We start from the raw sequence: 22527 nt of genomic DNA on the forward strand, positions 1-22527 counted from the left end.
GAAATGTTTAAAAAAAATGGGCAGATTCTGTGGCAAGTTCTGTCCTGTTCTGCATATCCATCAGTATCAGAATAATCCACCGACAGTCAGAAATACATTACCTGGTGTAAAGCAAAAAGGATACGTTAATAATCAGCAATAAAAATTAAATTGCCATTCCTGTCTCATGAAGCCACACCTCAACACAGATTGACGGGGACACACACACACGCAGAAGCAACACTTTAAGTATATTCAGATATGCCATTATATTGATTCATTATTATAAAAGCAGTCAGAACAGCAATAACAACAATAATAATAATAATGAAATTGTTATTGTACTTTGGGTCGCATTTTGCACATTATTATGAGTCAAGTCACGCCTACTTCTGAACAAAATAGTAAAAACATATTTCAGACATTGCTTATTTTTCGTATATCTGTAAAGCTTTTTGAATATTTCTTTCTTTCGCGATTTTTACATTTTGTTCCTACCCACGAGTGTGGTTTTACATAGCCTTGTTTGTGTTTTCGATCCTGTTGTAAATAGCCTGTTATGTAAACCTGAATTGCCTCGTTTAAAGGTCGCATACAAACAGGCTGCTGTACATGTCAGTTGCCGTGATGTCACTGTTATTCATAGGTTTAGCAGTTATATTATGACTACATAATTACAAAAGAAGTGTCGCCGGGATGGATTGAAGGCATAACTTCCTTCACCGGGGGCCCTGCCTGAAAGGATAACTCGGCTCGGTTCCCTCCAATCATCAGTCTCTCTGTCAGCTGTATGTATCGTTAGCCCAGCAGCTAGCTGCAGCTCACCAGGCCAGAGCGGCCGGCCGGTGCATCATCATCCTCAGCTCCCAGCCATGGCGTTGGTTACTCTGCAGCGGTCCCCGACCCCGAGCGCCGCTTCCACCGCCAGCACAGCAACTACGACCGCGGGGGAGGTGAGTTTGGTGCCGAGTGAAGCAAAGCTTCAATGCTCCGTTGTGGTGGTGTCAGAGTGAGGATGAGGGAGATGCTGCCAGAGGAAGGCCTGCTGATTGAGACTGAATTAGCTAGTTAGTTATGCTAGGCTGTTAGCTCATGGTAGCTAGCAAACGTTTTCGTTACAGAGAGTTGTAGCTGACTATCGCTTATTCCAATTAGTCTGTGAAATCTTTTTTTGTTATTTAATAATATTAAAGAAACGCCACACCTGTTCAATTGGCCAGGTGTCCATTTTAAAGAGCTAACGTTAGCTTAGTTTGACAAGTGCCTCATAAATGATAAGAGCTGTGGCTAACATTAACGTTAGCTGTTTATGATGTGAGTGGCTGACATTAAAAATTAACGTTTTTCTTAAATATATCAAGCACACAGCACTGTCAGGGAGCTTAATGCACTGCTGCTATATTTGCATTAATTTACTGACACTAAAGCTGTGTGGATGTTTTGACTCGGCGGACTTGACCATAAAATACCTATTACAGAAATCAAATTGGAAACAGTTACACACAGATTATCGCTATTCTAATTTCCATCGTGCTGTGTCGTTGGTCGTGCGATTAAGCATGGGAAAATACCATATTCCTGGCAAACAGACACATACGACGACAACTGAAATTGTTAATACTTAACTGTAACAGTAGATAGTCACGGTTTGAGTTTTCTGCATACTTTCACTGAGAAGAAGTAATGGTTTAAGCCATTCAAAATAAGTTCCCTTTGCTATTTAAGTAGTTATTCGTTACCAGATGGGGGCGCTAACTACCAGCTATAGGCAGAGAAGCTTACCTTGTGCTGCTCTCTGCCTGTAACAGAAACTAGAATTACTATCTATAGCTGGCTTTATTTACAACCAGAAGTGTGTGAGCTGTGTTAGGTAAGGATAGGCTGAAATACTTCTTATTTCTACCTTATTTTGTACTCATAAATATGGTGACACGTTATTTAGTGCAAGTAGATTGTCTCCTTTTTCTAAAGGGGATTTTTTTTTTTGGTCCTGCCCTGTATGTCATTGTTGCCTGACGGCTGTTTAGGTGTGACAGATAAAGCTGGCAGAAATCTGCTGCAACTATGATGTCATCTGCTCATGAGGGGTGGGTGGGGTGGAGGAGGACTACTGTAGGAAGGGGAGGAAGGAGAACTGAGGTAAACAGGGAGGCAGGAGATACTGGTATGAAGGCATGAGGCAGCTAATGTGTGAGGTTATTTTCATGCTTATGCACAATAATAAAGACACTCAGCTCGCTGTGCATTACTTTGTGGAAGCCCGTGCAAAATGATTTCCTTCCGTCCTCCCTACGAATGGTACTCCTCATTTTTATTTTTCCTTTTAGCTGAATGTTTGTTACATTCAGCATCAACTGAGTCCCATTGCCTTTAATGCACCTTCACTGTGACAAGAAAAATCGTCTTTGGAACAACATCTTTCAAAATATTGATGAACTTTAGAGTCTTATCTACTCTTACCTTGTAAGCTTCTCTTGGTGGTGTGGCTGCCTTTAAAATGAAGGTAAAACATGTACCTTGACTACCCTGGCATTTACTTCAGAGTCATGTTTTCAATCAAACTCTACCCTAGCATCCCTACAATCCTGCTGTGGTGAGCCATTGTTGATACGGTTAAGAATAGGTGTTTGAAGTTGTACAGCTTTCTTACAGATCATTTGATCACATGAGTAGCTGTAGTGGTGGTAACCCTAGAAAGTATGCTTTATATCAAAATTTAGTATCTCTGTATGTTCATCTTCCAAAGTGTAGATGCTGAATGTATAGCACCTCTATTGCTGCTTGATTTTTTTGCATACATTTATCAGAGTTTGTGCTTAGTAAAATACAGACAAGACTATAGTTCTGCTATAGCAGTAACAGTGCAGTTGAAATGATTTCAGTATGGTATAAATCTTTTCTGTTATCTGTTGCAGGATTTTGGGAGTGAAGATGAACGGCGAGTAAATCTGAGGTAAGTTTACTTCAAATTTAGCTTAAGCTTTCTGTGATATGGTACCACACAGGTGTTATCAACTGACTGTCTGCATCTGCCTTTGAGTCATTTAGTAAAACCTGGAATATTGGCAAACAAGGCGCTATCGGTGAATGAGCACACCTGATTGTCAGGGTCATAAAAAGCGTGTGGGTGTGTGTCTGATTAAAGTCTACAGTTCTTAAAAGCCAACTGTAAAAAAACAAAAACCCAAACAAAAAAAACATGCTGTTCCTAGTAGTCTATCATGTAATATGTTGACAATTATGTCTGTTTATTTATCAGCACTTAGACCGATCAACGTGTTCTTGGACTGCGCGCCATTATCTGAGTCACTTGGCGTTCCCACAGCTTTTCTTTTTTGCTGTTTAACAGACCGTGTGTGTGTGTGTGTGTGTGTGTGTGTGTGTGTGGCATAGATTGGAAAAAAAAAACAAAAACTTAACATTTAGGATTTGATCTTTTTACTTATTAAAAACACACAATATCAGCATTTTTTTAAAAGTATTTGACTGCAAGCAAATTATTAAGCAGTGTTTAATGAGTGTAGATAAAAGAAAAAAAATGCTTACTGACTCTCTAGTCTGTTCGGATGGATGTGTCAGGTACACTCAGTAGCCACTTTGTTAGTTGCCAGTACCAGGTTGGAGAACTGTCTTAATTCTACGTGGCACAGATTCAGCAAGGTGCTGAAAACATTCCTCAGAGACTCTGGTCCACGCTGGTATCATCACACAGTTGATGATGATTTGTTGGCACAGTCATGACGTGAATTTCCTGTTCCACCACATCTCAAAGGTGCTCAGTTGGATTAAGATCTAGTGACACTGTAAGCCATTTGAGCACGGTGAACTCATTGTCATTTTAAAGAAACCAGTTTGAGACTTTTTGAGCTTCATGACATGGTGTGTTATTCTGATGTAAGCAGCCATCAGAAGATGGGAACAGTGTGGTCACAAAGGGATGGACATGGTCAGCATCCATACTCCGGTAGGCTGTGGCATTTAAACAATGCTCAGTGGACTAAGGAGACCAAAGTGCTTAAAGATTGCACTACCAAAATTGACGTCTAATTTTGGTGAGCCTGTAGATTCAGTTTCCTGTTCTTAGCTGCCAGAAATGGCATCTGGTGTAGTCGTCTGCTGCTGTTGCTTATCTGCTTCAACGTTCAACGTGTTGTGCATTTGGAGATGTTCTTCTACATACTTTGGTTGCAGCAAGCGCTTTTTTTTTAGTTGCTCTTCTTTTCTGTTGTATCAAAGCAGACTCGCCATTCTACTCTGGCATAAACAAGGAATTTCTGCTCAGACAGCTGTCGCTCACTGGTAAACCCTAAAGATGGCTGCGTGGGAAAATCCCAGTAGATCAGCAGTTTCTGAAATACTCTGACCAGCCTGCTTTCTTTCCATTTTGATGCTCAGTTTAAACTTTTACAGGTCATAGTAACTATGTCAGGTGTATCTAATAATGCATCATATATATTATGTGTTTATATTATGTAGGAATATGAGAAATCTGACATGACTATAATGTACAGCAGCCATAATTGTTGTAATCTGTTCTTTTCAGTCTGAAGTGGGTTTCCCTTTGTGTTCCTGATCTTATAACAAGAACAAGAGTGCATTTTTAGAACAGTCAATGATTTCAAGAAACCACTTGGCTCTAGTAACTTGTGTTTTGAGCATTCAAATTTGTGAATACTCCCAAGCTGAATATGTTTGGTTTGTTATCTTTGGATAAGGGATTAATGCATTACAAGTTCTATGACTCAGCTGTGTTCAGTAATAAACTCAGTTTTCTTCCAAAAGTTTCTTCTGAGTCCCTGGGGCAGCTTGAGAGAGAGAAAGAGGTGTGTTTTTTCAAAATAGAGTAATTGTCCCTTTATCGTGTGTTATTTTATTCTTTTTGTAACATTAATGCAAATGCACTGTTTTAGGCTCTTTGAGTTTATGTTGATGTAGATGTGTAAATATTTTTGACAGAGAAAACATGAAGCAATTTTTAAAAAAAGTTTTCTTCCAATAACTGTGCAAGATGTGAAGGTTTAAAACATTAAATGCAATGACTGTAACCGCTGTATTTTGAAAAATGAACTCTGCCAAACTGAATCTCAAAGCACAGGCAGACTTTTTATTTCACAACAAATCAATACAATAACTTTTGTAACAGCTTAGTCCCATGTACAAAATAAACTTGTCAAGACGGTGAAACCGAGAAAGCCGGTCTTTGTGTGTCACTAATATTGACAGATTTCTCTTTTCTCCTGTTGAAAGTTCTTTGTTCTCATAAACTTGATTCCCTGATTTCTTATTATTCACTTTGGATGATGTGTGCACATTCATCATTTTAAGAGCTTCGTTTCTTTTGGAGTTATGCAATCTTCTGTGCTGTGTCCCCAAGCAATGCATGTGTGAGGGAATGATCTATGTGTGATGCGAGTGCTGGCATGCCTCAAGATTTCTTTCATTTTTTGAGGAGTCTGTAAGATAACATTCTGTGGTTAAAATGCCAGTAAATTCATGTTTATAGTAAGGCGTAATAAGTTGTCTTTTACTTGACAGGCACTGCTTATCTTCTGTGGTAGATATGTAGTTGCATCTGTTAATTGACAGCTGTGCATCTGCCAACTGGGAGTATTTGTGCTCGCTGTTCCTGGCCCACCTCGATAATGATGACGAATTGGAGGGGTTGATTTGGGCCAACATAAACATCATGCAGGTGTCTATGGCGCTAAACCAAGGAATGATTTCATTTTACCACCTTGTACACAGCAGAGGTGGGCAAGACACAGAATCGGACAAAAATGTGTGTTAATGTGTGCGTTAGAGAAAGAAAGCACAGCACAGATAGTGAGATGAAGGACTGGTAGATGAGGTTGTCCACAGGCACTATTATACTTGTACTTTTATTGTCCAGAAAGTAAATACTTTTACTCTTTTTTTTTTTTTTTTTTTTTTTTTTTTGGCAGAACAAACTACAGTAGAATCACCAGATCCGGGTCTATTTTTCTCTGTAACACGATGACGTTATTTGTTTCTTGTTCAGGTCCTTCAAAACTCCACAGATACTTGAGGTCTGTTCCTCCATGTCTGGCCCCTCCCTCTCTTTACTGCTTTCAGTGGTGTCAGTGAGAAAAATGCCAGCATTATGCAACTGACAGCCCCGAGAGGAGGCTTTTTTCCCCTTATTGTGCTGCTGTGTGCAAAACACTCTTAAGACCGTGGATAAACCCGCCTGGTTACAGCCTCTGTGTAGCCTCTTTGTGAGTGCTCAGTCTAGTCCAGAGTACCTTTCTAACATAGCAGCTCACCTGGTGACTCAGAGCAGTGCTTTAGCAGACATCTGGTCCTGCTTGGCCCCATTCAGGTCCACCTGGACACTTTTACAGGAACAGCCTACACCTTAATTAAATGACATGCCTTTATTCCTACCTGTTGCTTCTAAAGCTTGACCTTAAATGCAGAATAAGTTCCTATGTTCAGGTCTACGCTTCTGTTTCCTGCACCTGGCACATCAAGCTGTTTAGGGTTTCACCTGGACTGCCACAGAGCAGTTTGTAGAGTACAGCACCTGCTAGTAACCACGGGTGTTACAGACGATGTCCCATTGTTGAGGAGAAAAGGAGGGCTATCTTGTTATCCGTGTCGCAGAGCTATTGTTAGTGTCTGTTAGCCAATCTTCTCAGATTAACACAGTAGTGCCGCTTCATTGTAAATGTGTGGGGGGTTAAATGCTTGGTGAGAAAGAGAAAGTGCAAAGGAAAGTTATAGCCTAGGCTACCATGCGGCTGCACGTTTCACCAATTGTTGTGAACTATAATGGCCTCATTGTATTTAATTTCAGTTCCATATTTTCCTTCTTTACCTGCATTTAAAAGCAATAGTCCTTGCTGACATATTAGACATAGAAGATATGCTTGTTTTCACCTCTTGTAATCTCCAACAATATAACACAATGTTGTTTGTTTGTGGTTCATGTGAATGAGTGAGAACCAGCACTGGCCACTTTAAGGAAAGAGCCAAGATAATCCCTCCCTTATAAGCCTGCGTATAATGAGATTTAGGAGTTTTGGGACGTTGCCAGTTCTTACTGTCCTATCCAGCCATGCTTGGCCCATGTGTCAAGCAGCCTGGAGGAACTACCTTGGATTCTGTTGACCTATAATGTGGCATGGAGACATCCCATTAGGGAGTTTCAAGCCAAAATTCCTCAGTCTGCTTTTTTGTCTTTCAAGTGGTTTTGCTTTTCCCCTGCTTTTCCGTCGTTTTGCAGACATGTTTTTAGCAACACAACATCCTGGAGATAAATGTTCTGCATTAGCTAAGGAAGAAACCACCTCTCTTTAACTTTGTCATTCTCAGCTGACACAGATTTCATACTGGAGATCTGCACTTTGAGTGATACTGGAATATCTTAATCGTAACAGAGCTCAGTGTAACACTGCAAAAGTGTGTGATAGAGACAGGACAGACTGGGAGACGAGGGAGACTGGCTGTGTGAGCCTGAGGCAACGGGTGGAGGCTGCACTATGTCCCTGCAGGAAGAAGGCTGACTTGCACAAAGAGACGCTCACATGAGGGAGGAGGAGGAGGTGAAACGGAGGGAGTGGCATCTGAACAGGCGGCACTTCTCTACTGAGCAGCGCAGATGAGTACAGGCTGTCAGTCAGTCTGTCACTCAAGAGTGCTGTAGCCACCATTCTTCTCTTGCTTTGCTCCTTCGCTGTTTCTGGAGGCTGACCAAGAGGGGTTACCTCGTGCAGGAGACGCGTGTGTCTGGTTCGGGTTAACAGGATGTATCTGGTTGTAGAAGCCATTGAGGAGGCCATGATGAAGATGCTACCTTATTTTGTGAAGAATGCAGTGTTGACCCAGAGTGAGATAAACCGCATGTAAGTTAAGTTTAACTTCTAAATGGGATTTAAACAGCTAAGAATGAAATCCTTCACTGATATGATAGTGGTTAGATTTTTAAACAACTTGGTATATTCTAACTTTTAATAAAATCTGTCAGTATAAGTTGTTGAAGATTGGCTGGATTCTATTCTAACAGATGCCATGGTGTCTTTTCAGGTCAACAGACTAAGTTGGTTTTAGGACTTTTCCTGCTGATATGAGATAATGAACATCAGTTAAAAGGAGTTATGCGATTCCAAAATCTTGGATTCACCATCATTCTGTTAGTAGCTGTGCTCTTGTGACTTTTTCACTGTGATCTTTTCACTATGATGTAAATAAGGTATGGGTACAGCACTCCACATTCTAGCTGAATCATTTTGGCTATCTGGCGAGCTTTTCTTTCATAGTCATTTGTTGTTTTTGTTTTGCTTTGATACCAGATGTATTTTTAGCCATAGTGTTTGTGGAGAAGCTGATAGCAGGGTGCTGCAGGGTAAGAGACAGTAGGTTCAATTAGGATGTCTGAGTGTGATCGTGAAGCTGCGGGACAGCTCTTGATTTTACACGAGGACAAGTTTCACAGATTCTCAAATTTCACCAGAGTGCACTTTTGGTTTTTGGTTTTTTTGCTAGAAGTTATCTAGTATCACAGGTTAAGATCAGTGAACTTACAGTTGGATTACAACTTAGAAAATGAAGGCAGCATGGATTTTGTGCAAATTGCTGAGCAATAATGGGGCTGTTGCTCTGCTCTTGCTCTTGGTATTGCCACTTTTGGCACATATAGTCGTTCCCTGACAGTAGACCTTCCTGACAGCGTAATAAATCCCAAGCAGAGAACACAGTGAAACAAAAATCCTCCAAAGTGAGACAAAAAGCTCTTGTTGAGAGGTGTCCGCCCCCATACTTTGTCACTGAAACTTTTTTGCTGTGCTGCTGGGGGCGGCCGGAGTTTATTGTGAGGTGTACAAAACGAAATCCTTTGTTCCCACAAAATCATCTGTTTTGAGCCAGGCTTGCTCTTGTGTATGTGGGTTGTGAAAGTATGATCAGAGAGGGCTGTTTGGGAGAGGAATTCCAGAGCTGGATATAAAAATGTGCAGTAGTTGATTTAATTCAGATGAGGACATTTATGATAATAATTCATATTTGAGTTTTTCCTCTGAGGCAACCTTAGGAGCCACTGCAGTAATCGGCAGTTTCCCCTGGAAGTGTGATTTCATCTCAATTCTTTTCATTAATCTTCTGCAAACTTGAGAAGCAAAATATTTTTTCTTTTCTTTCATAATCATAAACTGATGCCAGTGTTGCTTTCTAAGCTCACACAACTTGAAAACCGTGATTTCCTGACGACCGTATTTGCAGGCAGGCACTTCTTTAGTACATGTTAGGATTTTGTTTTTTCAAAGATGTCCTGGTTTGCCAGAGTGCACACACAGAATACGTGATGCGTGTGTTCCACGCAGCTGCCAGGTACTGTAGATTTATGAATGCGTTGACATTGTTTTTCAGTGAAATGGAATGATTGAATTCAGCCCGGAGGAAACACCTCACTTATTTATTTATTTTTGCGCCTTCATACTTGTGTCGTCTGTTGACACGTCTTAAGCCTAACCTGAAAAACTCATGGATTTTTACAAGCAGGTGTGACGTAGTAATTGCTGCTTTTCGGTCTTTGTGGAGGTTAAGCGCCGCAAACAGCTGCAGTTTGGTCAGTTATTTGGGCCTGTGCTGCATTATACCAAGACAGTGGAGTCCTGACAGGTCAAATCTGAGTGCAGCAGAAAAAAGACAGATAAGCATTCAGGATCAAAGCTTGATTCATGGCGGCTGCAGACCTGACGTCTGGGCCTGTAACATGGCAGCTGGGCTTTTCCACTCAGCTGTTGAGGTAATTCGCCCTCAGCAGACAACCAGGATTTATTGTCATCTCGTTGGATGTTTCCAACTGAACAGAAGCATCCTGTTAAAAAAAAAAAAAAAAAAAAAAAAATTCATTTGTCTCGTGTCCCACTGTTTGGTTGAGTTTTCCAAAGAGCAACCTGAGCTGTTGCTCTGCTGAGTTGTAGTTTACACACAGTGTGTCTTTTCTAAAGATGTGTAACCCCTGACTTTCCTCTCATTTGTTTGCAGCCTGAGTGAGAGCTTCTTCATGGTGAAGGGTGCTGCTCTCTTTCTGCAGCAGGGAAGCAGTCACCAGGGCCAGAAAGCACATCCTCATCACAAACATGCAGGTGAGACACTACAATACCCACGTCATTCACCCAAACTGAACTCATGAGCTTGTGAATCTCTTCATTAGACTTCTCATCCAGGTTAGCTGGTAAACTTCCTAACACTGCAGCAGATGTTTGCGGCTGAGGTGTGGAGAATGGAGGCTGCCTCGTTGATAAGCATGTTCCAGACGTGTAGCTTAGGCAGATTAGTGCTTAAATCCAGCGTATGTTAGCACTGTGGACAAAACTTCTGCTGACGATTAAAGGAGGGCCTTATCATTTGAACTACTTTGCTTGTGTTAACTTTACCTAGTAACTATAAACAGTTGTACTCAGATTTCCCTTTTGTGACTTTGTTTGGTAGTTTTTCATCATTTTAGCTCAAGCAAGATAAACAAAATTATTCAAGTTTAATTTTTTATGTGAAACCGAGTTTGTGGTTCTTTGTGTAAATTAATGCCACAATACCATTATATTGCAATAGAATACTGGAATTTGGATATTGTAGAAATAGAACCATTATGCAAATTGTTTTAAGTCTCTCATTTATGGTTACACTCCTGTGAGGCCTGTTTGAACTTAAACTAGTGATTTATCTGTAATTGATTTTCTATTGATTAAAGTCAGAGGTTTCGTTACAAGTTGAACTGAACTTGCATGTATCTTTAATCACTTTTGAAAGACACAATTATAGCTTTAAAGACATAAGGCTTACGAGTCAGTCCAATGACATTATGGGTCTTTAACACTAGCCAACAGTTGAAGCACTGCCAAGTCACTTGGCAAGTGCTGGCTGCGGCTGGCAGCTTGGTCTATGCTGCCAGCCACTTTGTCAGGTAACCCACATATTTGAAGGTCCTACTTTGTCCTCAAACACATTTTACTATGGAAATACTTGTGTAATTTCCCAGTAACTCTGGCCTTTAAGAAACGAAAAGTGCAGAACAGTGAGAGGGATTCATGCAAAACGTGCATGAGAAGAACAACTGCTCTGTGGGAATAAAATATTTTGGTCTCATCAACCAGTTTTGTGGAAATAACCATGACATTAAAAATACAATGCTCTGCAATCTGGGAGTCAATATTTATGTGGCTGTGACGTGTTTGACTTTACATATGAGTGAGCTGTTTGGTTGTTGTTAACTTCTCTCCAGGCTCAGTGGTTTAAGTGAAGACTTTAAGTTGAACTAGTTTAAACGAGACTAACAAAACAATGCATTTATGTGTTGAGTATGACTGGTAACTTGCAGCTGTTAGTGTTAGGAACTCACTTGACTTTGGTCCACAGCATGTGAATAGTTTTCTGAGGATTTATTTCTAACAGCTATGAAGAAGGAACCCAAAGCATAAACAGGGTCTGTCAAATAAATTCAGAGTAATGTTTTAGTACTGAAAGCAATAACTTGGTGGAGGAGCTTTAGAATACCTTCAATATAGTGTTGATCCTCCTCTTTTTTTTATTTGTAGGTTTTAAATATAATGTATATAGTTTAAGCCTGGCCCAAAAATCAGAGCAGAGAAATGACATGACACTGCCAGAAAGAGTCTTTTACCTTGTCTCATGCCAGTATCTGTAAGTTAAACCAGTCAGGATGTCAGTTTGTTTCTCCTGACCTGTTGTGACATATTTCAAAATAGCTGGCTCTCTATCAACTGCTGGTCCATCTTCACGCCCTGTTTTATTATCCAGCTCCACTGACATGTCTTGGCAGATAGATCACTCAGTGATATAAAAGGAGCCAAGACAAGTTCTTGAGTTGTTGTGGTTAGATAAATTTGTGCATGCAATTTCATTGTCAGTTCACGTTTTGTCAGCTGATAAGAATCACTGAGCAGGTGATCTGTTCGTTTTTCCAGGAGCAGGTATTAGTTTTGGCCTTGATGTTCAACACTAGGGAGCAGCCTAATTTCACTTACCTTCAGTATCCTGCAGCAGTGCATTTAATAAGCCACTGTGCTTGCTTTTTATTCTCCTTAATTCTCCTTATTGTTTTCAAACTACAAATGTGTGTATGCTGATGAAAATTTATAATAACTGTCACCACCTCAACAGGTGACTTACCTCAACACCTGCAGGTGATGATAAACATTCTTCGATCAGAGGACAGAATCAAACTGGTAAGAGACAGCTTAAATCTGTTCATACATCTAGATGGAAATATGCACACACACACACACACACACACACACACACACACACACACACACACACACAGTGAGACCAGTGACTAACAAACCCTCCAGAATGCATTTTATTGTGTAATCAGATGCTTATTTGCTCACTGTAATTATTAGCTCACAAGGGCAGGTTTGAACATACTCAGGAGAGCATTACAACATGTTTCCATAGCATAGGGGTGTATGTGTTACCCACTTTATGTTTACCACCTATGTGCCCGCACACATCCTGAGCACTCAGCTACCCTGTTGCATCAAGCGTGCGACACTTTGTTGGACAGAAAAGCAGTTTACCAGAATTTTCTTGCTTCTCCTGTGCATTAGCTTTTCTGCCTGTGTGAAGGCAGTTAACACAATGTTTACATTTTAATTATTATATAAATACTTAAATTAGTGTTTTGAAATTTTATAACCTGGATGAAACACTTTGAATTCCACTGTTTGTGTCTTGTGCAGGCGGTACGGCTGGAGAGTGCATGGTCAGATCGTGTGCGGTACATGGTGGTGGTGTACACCAGTGGGCGACAAGACACAGAGGAGAACATCCTTCTGGGAATCGACTTCACCAACAAAGACTGGTAAAATATGTAGAGTTTAATATTCTTAAAGGCTAAGCTCCATTAAAGATTTGATATTTTTATTGACTTTGTGTTTATTCTGAACAAGACAGATGAAATACTTTATACAATATGTACTTGTGAATGTAGATAGCACTCACCTGCACCACTCTGACTGAAGCTTAAAATATGTCCTTGTTTCTAGTCACACACAAGCTCAAACCTTTGTACCTTAAAACAGTTGACATTTAAATGTTACCATTTCTCTGTTGGAGGTATGGAGTTACCTGTGAAGCTAGTAGTTTTAAACAAAATACAAATTTCTTGTAACAACTGAATTAAAAGTCCATGTAAACATTGTTCTTTCATCCCCCCTTTTTGCCTTTTTTATTCTACTTTTCCAGTAAAAGCTGCTCGATAGGCATGGTGCTACCTCTGTGGAGCGATACAAAGATCCACTTGGATGGAGATGGGTGAGTTTGGTTTTTTTTTTTTTTTTTTTAATTCTTTCTTTATGACCCTTGTTTTAAGGACAGAGGCCACAGCTGGAGCATTATCGTGCTGCTTTTTTTTTTTTTTTTTGCATCCATCCCTGACACTTTAGATGAACACATAGTAACCATCTGTTTTATTTGCTCCTCAGGGGTTTTACTGTGAACACGGCAGGTCGGACTCATGTCTTCAAACCCGTGTCAGTGCAGGCTATGTGGTGAGTAATGATCAACCCCCGGAGTCACAGTGGCTGGCTGCTACAGTTGACTTTCATGGCACACAACAATAAATCCCCTAATAGACAGACTCTGCTGCAATGGTGCAGGCTGAGGCAGTGCTCAATATGCCACCTACTGGCATAAAGACATATGTGCACAAAAGTGCACAAGGCCAAACTGTAAACAACACAATCATGTGATTTTATTTTATTATTATTTTTTTCATCATTAAAGAGAATCAAACTATCAATTCTTTATTTTCCTATTCAACAACCATCTAGGTCAGCCCTGCAGGTTCTGCACAAAGCATGCGAGGTTTCACGCAGGTATAACTATTTCCCTGGAGGAATGGCTCTCACCTGGATGGGCTACTATGAGAGCTGCATTGCTTCAGACCAGAGCTGCATCAACGAGTGGAACGCCATGAAGGACTTGGAGACCACACGACCAGACTCACCCACCATGTTTGTCGACAAGTCAGTAAACACGGTCCAACTTAAATTTTGTTGAAATGGGTTCAGATTCTTTTGGAGCAGCTGTCTTTAACAAGTGCTGAGAGTTTCATGAGACATCATATTTTGCAGGCCTTCAGAGAGAGAGAGGACAGAGTGCCTTATTAAAGCAAAACTCAGAAGCATCATGACGTGCCAGGACCTTGAGAACGTCACCTCCAAACAGGTTTAAAAAAAAAAAAAAGTCATTTACTTTCCATTTCATGTGGTTTAGTTTTGAAAGGCTTCCTTTAAATTTTATTCTTTAAAGATTTATCATTATTTATGGAAATACTTGGGCACGCCTGTGCAAATTTCTTGCTTTGGAAGTGAAAAGAACTACTAAGCAAACACCTAAACATGCATCCTACTTTTTTCTCATTAACTTAAATTATAGCATTTGGCTATCCTACCAAGTTAGTTGTTACTAACCCCTCTTTACACCATTTATCTTTTCTATTCTTGATTTAGGATTTTATTCACTTTTTACCATATAGCATAAAGTCTCCCTGCAGAGTTTCTGTTTAGGAAACTCTGAATGCCACTCCATACACTTTGTGCTTGTTGAGCTCTCGATTGGATTTGTTTTTTACTTAAATTTGGTCACTGTAGTCTCTTCATCAAGAAACGGATACAGTGAATTGGGCTTACCCAAGCGCAATGCTTTAGTCTTCTGTGATGAGGTTGCAGGTAGGATTTCCTTTTTAGATGTAGATCCTGTTTCTGCATCAGTGCTGCAGAGTGGAGAGGTGCAGTGCCACTTGTGTCAGCTAAACCTTCCTGCAGCTCCTTTGCAGTTATATGAAGGTCAATATTCTGCTTAGGTTTCACCCAGCAGATGGGCAGTTGTATCTGAAAGTATTAATAGTCTTTAAGATGTTGTCAATACCTCCATGTTATTGCTTTAACTGCCATTTCTTAATGTCAATTTTTGACTGTCTAGCTTGCAAGATAAAAGATTTTTGAATAGCCCCTGTCCTTTGTTTTGGTAGGTCACTTGATGAAATAAAAATCAATGGACTAACTTGTTAAAAGAGATCACTTAAATGTGTGTTTATTGCCCTTCACACATAAGTCATGCTGTGTTGTTTTTTTGGGGGGGTTTATGTTGTTGTTTTTTGTTCAGATCCGTACAGAGTTGGAGCAACACATGAACTGCAACCTTAAGGAATACAAAGAGTTCATTGATAATGAGATGCTGTTGATCCTGGGTCAGATGGACAAAGCCACCCTCATCTTTGACCATGTCTACCTGGTGGGAAAACTAATGCTGTCTCTTACATTGACAGAAACATTTGCTACATCTGTTGTTTCCTGCGAGTAGCTGAGATAAAATGATTCCTTTTCTGTTCTACCCCAAAGGAACATTAGTGTTAAAGTAATCTTGCCTTTAAAATCATTGTTTTGGAGAAAGAACAGTCTCCCGAAGATTTGAAAATATACCCAGTCTAAACATTATTTTCTCTCATTTTGTTTTTTAGGGCTCTGAATGGAATGCATCTAATTTGGAGGAGCTGCAAGAGTCAGGGTGATTTATTTTAGATAATAGAGAAGCTCAGATATTCACATAAAAAAACATATTTTCATTATGATTTGAGCAAGAAAGAATGCTGTTGATGAGTTCATGTTATCTTTCCTCCCCAGGGTGGCCTATATACTCAATGTAACCCGAGAAATAGACAACTTCTTTCCAGGCACATTCAGTTATCACAACATACGCGTCTACGATGAAGAGGCCACCGACCTGCTTGCTCACTGGAACGACACATATAACTTCATTGTTAAAGCAAAGTGAGTCCTGAGTGGAACAGAAAACATGTCGATGATATAACTATCTGTATGTCATCATCACTAGAGACTTACTGTCAACAAAGCTAGTATTTTAGTGAAGTAACACATTAGTACATATAAATATACAGCTGAGGGCACACCTTGCTAATACTAGGTCAGACCCCCTTTTGCAGTCAGAACTGCCTAAAATTCTTTATGCCGTAAATTCAACAAGGAAACATTCCTCAGAGATTTTGGTCCATATTGACATGATAGCATCACGCAGCAGATGATGCGAATCCCCTGTTCCACCACAGCCCAAAGGTGCTCTCTTGGATTATCCTGCTGGAAGCAGCTGTCATAAGATGGCCCCACTGTTTTATGTAATACTCAGGTAGGCTGTGGAGTTTAGTGTTCGGCTGGTAGCAAATATCCTTCATACTATTGCACCACCACCACAAGCCTGTCTGGCACAAACAACCATGCCACGTTCACTTAAACTGCCTTTCTCCCCAATTCTGATGCTCAGTTTAAACTTCAGCAGGTTGTCATGACCGTGTCTAAATGACTAAAAGCCATTGAGGTGTTCCCATGTGATTGAATGTTTAGATATTTGTGTTAAAAAGAAGTTGAACAGGTTTAGTTAACAATCTGTTATGTAGCAGAAAAACAGAATTCCAGCTTAACTTCCTGCTTTAGGGATCATATTTTCTGACAACACTTGAACCAGCCAGGCAGGTTCTTGAAGTGCTGATTAACACAAAATTTGCTTTGATAAAGTTCACACAGTGGGGAAATAAAGGGATCCACCAGTTTAAGTGTTGGGGAGGTGCTCAAGTCCATAAGCTGAGGCCACAAGTGGAAAAAGAGAGATTTTGGGAGTGAGAGAAGGAGCAGCAAGGAGAGAACAAAGTAAACAATTGAGAAAACAAACCTCACATGATTATTTTATCACGTGTGTGTTCCAAAATATTGCTTAATAAGTGTAAAACCGTTTCAGCATTTTCTGGTTTACTTTGATCATCCCTTTCACAAAACAGCTGAATCGAGTAATAGAATGAGTCTGGTTTACTTATTAAGAAAATTAGTCCTCAGATGCCTCTTTTGTTTTTAATCTACTATCCAACCTCAACAGTTTTTCAGATGAGACGAAGGCAAATGTGGAACAAGAAAGTTTGTAGTTTATTTGGTTATTTTCATTGCTAATTGATGTTTATGTGTGTTTTATAAAAATGTGCATGTATTCCTTCCCACAGAAAGAACCGCTCCAAGTGTCTCGTTCACTGCAAGATGGGTGTCAGTCGGTCTGCCTCCACCGTCATCGCTTATGCCATGAAGGAGTACGGCTGGTCGCTAGAGAAAGCTTATAACTTTGTCAAGCAAAAGAGGAGCATCACGCGACCCAACCCAGCTTTCATGAGACAGCTGGCAGAATACGAAGGCATCTTGGATGCCAGGTATAATCCCTCGATTGATCTATGCATAAATTGTAGGTGAACTCTTTAAGCTTTTTTAAACTTGTGTTTGGTCTCTCTCTGTTTTCAGTAAACAACGGCACAACAAGCTCTGGCATCCAGACGGAGACTGTGAGATGGCCGAGGGACAGCAGGGAATGGCTCAGTGCTGCAGAGGAGAGGAGGGAGGCATCCTGACTCCAGATCCAGGAATGTCTCCCTGCTGTGAGGAAGCACTATCTGATAAAGGTGCAGCGTGCCCCTCCCCATGCAGGACTGTTCCCCTGGAGAACGACCCAGCCTACAACAACTATTACTTCCGCCGTCTCTCTGACTCTGCGCTGGACAGTGAACCATCAACACCTGTGCGCGGCCCTCCCCTTCTCGGCATGGAGAAGGTCTTTATAGAAATTGAGGATGTGGAAAGGGATGCTCTGCTGGATGACGAGGCCTTTGATGGCCGTGAGGGCTTGCCGCTCCCCCACTTTGGGCCGACGGCAGAGGGGACTGCGGCCCAGACCTGCAGTCGCGGTCCGGAGCCCCTTGAGGAGCTGCGTCTGAGGCTGGAATTCAGCACAGTGGAGGAGGAGGAGGAGGAGGACGTGCAAAAGGAGGAGGCAGAGATGGAGGTATTAATGCAGCCAGATGATGAAGGCGGTGGTGAAACGCAAGATGTCGAAGTAGAGGGTAATGGGATGGACCTGGCAAGTCTCAATGAAAATTCCAACAATAACAACCATTTCAGCACTCCATGCAACTACAATGTAAGTTTGAAAATTGAAGTTTAGCCCATATTTCAGACTGAAAATGCTAAATATTTGCATAAATAACTGTTGATTGTTGCATTTGTTTTTCTGCGCCGTCTTTATTTAGAAAAAAGCTTCCTCCATCCTTCTTCCAGCCGATGCTTCTACGCCACTGCCTTGGTGTGATCAGACCAAGTCTTATCTGAAACGAGATTCTCCAAACTTGGCTTCTAAGCGTTGCCTTAACCTGACTCCTCCCGAAGTCCCAAGTGCTTCATTCCTACAGTCCCATACCTCATCTGAAGGCCTCAGATCCTCAGTGGGACTGCGGTGCCCCTGTGGGCCTCTGTGTGACTGTGCCAACTGTGCTGCCTCCCCAACCAAGGCTCCACTTGAAAGAGAGGAACAGCTTGGAGAATCACTGCAGTTAGTAGAGCCTGAGCATAATGGGGAGTTCTCTGAAGTAAAGACTGAGCTTGATGAGAGTCAGTCTGCTAGTGCCTCAGAGGCTCTCCCTGAGCTGATGAAAATCGATTCTGAGGACGACAAGCCTGCAGTGGCTTGCTACCTTGGCCAACAACAGGAGACCCTTTTACAGCTGCGACAATCTGGGTTGGTCCGCCGCCGTGCAGAGAGACTAGAGAGACTTGCGGGTTTATCTCAGGAAAGCCTGAACTCTCTGAAGCCTTTGCACGGATGCCAAATGTCCCAAAAGAGTCCCTTTCACACTGAGGAGGACGAGGAGTTCTCCAGCGACTTCGCTAAATCTTCAACGCCATGCCAAGTGCGGTTAGAGCCACTGGTCGTGCCACTGACCAATGAAGCCTTGTTGGGGGTGGTGGGGTCTGGGCTGCTTACACCCACCTCCTCGCCTCACGGCTCCACCTTGACACGCAGCTCCAGCAGTGACAGCCTGAGGAGCGTGAGGGGGAAGCCTGGCCTCGTACGCCAGAGGGCACAGGAGATCGAGACCCGCATGCGGCTAGCAGGCCTTACTGTGCCCTCGAGGCTGAAGCGGTCCAACTCGCTGGCCAAGTTGGGCAGCCTCAACCTGTCCTCCGAGGACCTGTGTTCAGTCTGCTCCTCAGATGCAGGAACACTCCTGCTCCTCTCACTGTCGCCAGAGCCAGACCCCAGCTTGGACTGGGACTCCCCGACCACCTCTGCGCTATCCCGGCCCCGCAAGGACTTGCACACTCCAGAGAGGGCACGACCAGGTGAACCTAGAAGCTGACAAATCAAGTGGAGGCTGTATACGGTCCACTCATCCCCTCTTCTGTCACCCTGCGGGGCTGAAGAAGGTTGTACAGATTCTGGAAACGGGAAAGGGTCGAGTCTGAGAAAATAAAAAGAAAGCCAACTGTTGTTATAAGGAGTGTATGCTCTCCTTTGCCACATTGTTTCTCAAACTGCTGTTCACAGTGATGAAAGTCATATTGCTGTATCTGAGAAGTGTGTAAAGCCATCAGTTCACCTCTAAGTTGTTTGATTTATGGACAAACAAGTGCCTTACCTACGAGACCAGAGGCACAGAGCTGTGTGTTCGTCCGCAGAACGAGACGGTACGGTGATCTGTAACCTTTAATTTGGTGTCCACTGGCACTTTTCTTATTTTTATCTGTCGGGTACAAAGTGGTAGCCTACATTGATGAACTTGATTCCCTCAAAGAGCTTCACATAAAGCAAACTGTTGAATAAACATAGTTGTTTACCACACGGTTTATGTTTAAGATGCTAGCGGGTTGTAAAATTAATGGTTACCTCATGTTGTGTTCATGGAGCTTTTGCTCACATGAACGCCAACCAAGAGTTCAAGTCAGTTCAGTTGCTGATGTCTAGTTAAAGTGAGGAAATCAGTTTGGTTTTTAAATCCATTTTAATGCATTTACTATGTGTTAGTCCCTGAGTGAGTGAATGGGATGAGAGTAGAGAGGAGAGGTAACTTTTTGCCAGAGGCACGCTCACTGTTCTCAACAAACAGAAACATTTCTGAGTTTGTTGTTCCTTTGCACTGCTTTTTTATTGAGTGAATACTGGTACACAACAAGCTATCTTCCAAAATAACATTGGAGTAATGTTATTGACCTCATCATTCCCTACAATGTTCACTGTTCTTGGAGAGCGGAGTGTGGAGTCACACTACATGGCTGAAAATCATAAAGCGTGACAGAAACTGGGGATTTATGACAGCTAAAGTTAGCTGAACATTCTTGACAAAACAACAGAAAACATTACAACATTCTTTACCTTAAAATTATTTAAGGGTTGCCAACATTTTTAGCTCACAACATTTTTTTACTTTTTTTTTTTTTTTTCCAATGTGAAAGACCAAAGTGTTTTTGTTTTTTTTGTTTTTTTAAGTTTTTTAATTTTGGCTGTCTTAAATAGGAAATGCCGTTGAAGCTGTATAAAACATGTGAATCATAACGTCAATCACGTACATATTTAAATGCTGTCACATCTGTTTTGCACCTTTTGGGAGAAACAAAAGAGACTCGTTGGAGTCACCGGGCTCATAGCTGTTAAGCTTTTACACTCATATCATTAATGAGTTCTGAAGCTTTTGTCACACTGACGTGACAGCGATCACAGTAGGTTACTTCATGGTTTGGTAACCATTTTCTTTTTATATTTAAGTATGCAGTAATTTTTGTACTGTACATTGCTGTAGTTTGAATGCATATTGCACTTTTTATGTTGGTAAAGATACTGTACTGTATGTGTTAATTATGGAAATAAACATTTCTTTTACATAATTGCTTTTGCTCTTCCCTCTCTGAGCATAATTCTTTCAAAACTGAAGAGTTACTCAGGATTTCGTAAAAGATCCAAACGTTGCAATTCGGGGTCAAATGCCAGAGGGGACCGACAGGAATCACAGTCGTCTCAAAACTGAGCCCCCAACAGTTAAGAACTGGTTCATGAAGATAAAGTAAATGGAAAAATAACATACAACAACAATACAAAATAACACACATGGAAATACAGTCTATAAAGCAAAAATGGAGTTTGAATAATTCTAACCAGCTTTAAAGTTAATACTTGGTATGAACACCTTTCTTATCATACCAAGTCGTCTTTGTGTGAAAAGACTTGTCTATGTGTCTGACATTTTTCATAGATTCAACTAAAGTGGGAACAAATTTGCTGTTTTTGTGACAAGCTGCTAGTAATAAACTGCCAAAAATACAATTGAAAATCATTTTTTCACCAAGTTGTTCTCAAGACCACTTTCAAAACAATACAGCAAAGTGGTTCCTTGGAGGAAAAATATAACATTTTGAGCCATAATATACATGATTATCACCTATGGTAACCCTGACTGGGTAACTTAATCCAACTTAATTTACAGATTCAAAACAACACGTACCTGTGGAATAAGTTTTTATTCCACGATCTTTTGCATTTAAAAACCAAAATGTTTTTTTTTCTTTTGTATTTTATTGTTTTGCGATTATTTCCGTTTCCTTGCATTTTTACAACTCATTTTTTCTCTGTCGTGCCCAGTCAGTATCTCTATTTTTTTTTCCATGTTCAAATTACAAACAATGTGGATGGATGGCAAATGGAAAAATAAGTTTTTGAACTTGTAATAAATAAAAGGTTTTAGTCTTTGAAATGTTTTGGTGAACACAAACAGCTAGAATAATCTTCATGAATGTTCGAACTGTCCGGCACAGATATTCAGACATAATAACGAAATACACGAATCCACTGTGATGGAGTGTGCGCCCTGACATTACATCATGATTGTGCCCTCATCTGTACGCTTTGGCAGAGGAAATATTTTCTAACAGCCAGGTTATATAACATCTGGCTTCCCGTCAGTGTTTGCATGACATCAGTGCATGAGTTAATTTACAGACTCCTGTTTCTGCAGGCCTGCGTGACCGTGTGTATGAATGCTGCTCCTGTGCACAGAATAGCGTGTGATGAGGAAGTGAGGTGGCTAAGCTGCAGTTTTATATCGTGTGTGTGTGTATGTATGTGTGTGAATAAAACCCATTTCTACTTGGACTAGTTTGTCAACGGATGTGAAATGAATGACTAGTCCCCTGATGTAACCTGTTAAACAGTTGTAAACAGGCGCATTAATCTGCTAAAAAAAAAAAGCCTGCTTCGAGTTAAACATCGCGCTAAACTAGTAACAGATTGTTTTTTTTTAGAGATTAGATTCAAAGTGACCTTTATAAACTCAAACACACCGGCTTATAAGAACACTGGCTGCCTGTCTGTCGGCACAGTAGCTTTCAGTAAGCGGCCGGTGGGTGTGGACGGGCCCCTCTTCCCCTTCGTCTGCCGATGAATTCTTGGCTGCAGCACCTCCACTTTTGTTTTATTATCTGAGGACACATCCTGTTTGGGACGTTACTCCAGTAACCAAGCGCAAACAAAAGAAATGGCCAGAGCTGTTTTCAGATAATATCCCACTCCCCTGGGCATACAAATGCTCACGGTTTATCCCAGACACAACATAAAAAAACAACAACCCTGCTTTTCTTAACTGCTGGACAGAGGTGTAAAAAAAATGCTAAGCTCGTAACACTTGGGTAA

At 41.1% G+C, this 22527-nt stretch overlaps 1 protein-coding gene and 1 long non-coding RNA gene across 3 annotated transcripts; one reads left to right on the forward strand and one right to left on the reverse strand.

The window, feature by feature from the left end:
• Positions 1-223: 223 nt before the first annotated feature.
• Positions 224-1709, reverse strand: LOC145432116 (uncharacterized). Its single transcript, XR_013912390.1, has 2 exons — positions 1606-1709; positions 224-1021 (listed from the first exon to the last, which is right to left on the reverse strand). It is a non-coding gene; the product is annotated as an uncharacterized LOC145432116 (long non-coding RNA).
• On the forward strand, positions 693-20729 carry ssh1a (slingshot protein phosphatase 1a). 2 transcript variants are annotated; one of them, XM_026187470.2, is made up of 15 exons: positions 693-932; positions 2895-2932; positions 9985-10085; positions 12121-12185; positions 12702-12823; positions 13207-13275; positions 13446-13511; positions 13794-13988; positions 14097-14190; positions 15130-15258; positions 15485-15531; positions 15648-15794; positions 17030-17230; positions 17319-17991; positions 18101-20729. In XM_026187470.2, exons 1-15 carry the CDS (start codon positions 852-854, stop codon positions 19205-19207), a joined length of 3135 nt encoding a protein of 1044 aa, XP_026043255.2. In that variant the 5' UTR covers positions 693-851; the 3' UTR covers positions 19208-20729. The 2 variants fall into 2 exon arrangements, with proteins under 2 accessions (XP_026043255.2, XP_026043256.2); XM_026187471.2 differs by lacking the exons at positions 693-932; positions 2895-2932 and adding an exon at positions 7612-7844.
• Positions 20730-22527: the final 1798 nt, after the last annotated feature.

Source organism: Astatotilapia calliptera, chromosome 12 (genome assembly GCF_964374335.1).
Source record: "Astatotilapia calliptera chromosome 12, fAstCal68.1, whole genome shotgun sequence".
In the NCBI taxonomy this organism is placed as follows: domain Eukaryota; kingdom Metazoa; phylum Chordata; class Actinopteri; order Cichliformes; family Cichlidae; genus Astatotilapia; species Astatotilapia calliptera.

What these genes read in the sequence shown, in the direction of transcription:
- ssh1a (XM_026187470.2), top strand. Translation starts at nt 852, where the DNA reads ATGGCGTTGGTTACTCTGCAGCGGTCCCCGACCCCGAGCGCCGCTTCC. An exon ending in GTGTCAGTGCAGGCTATGTG is followed by an intron (nt 13,512 to 13,793) that starts GTGAGTAATGAT and finishes ACAACCATCTAG; the next exon opens with GTCAGCCCTGCAGGTTCTGC. An exon ending in GAGGAGCTGCAAGAGTCAGG is followed by an intron (nt 15,532 to 15,647) that starts GTGATTTATTTT and finishes TTTCCTCCCCAG; the next exon opens with GGTGGCCTATATACTCAATG.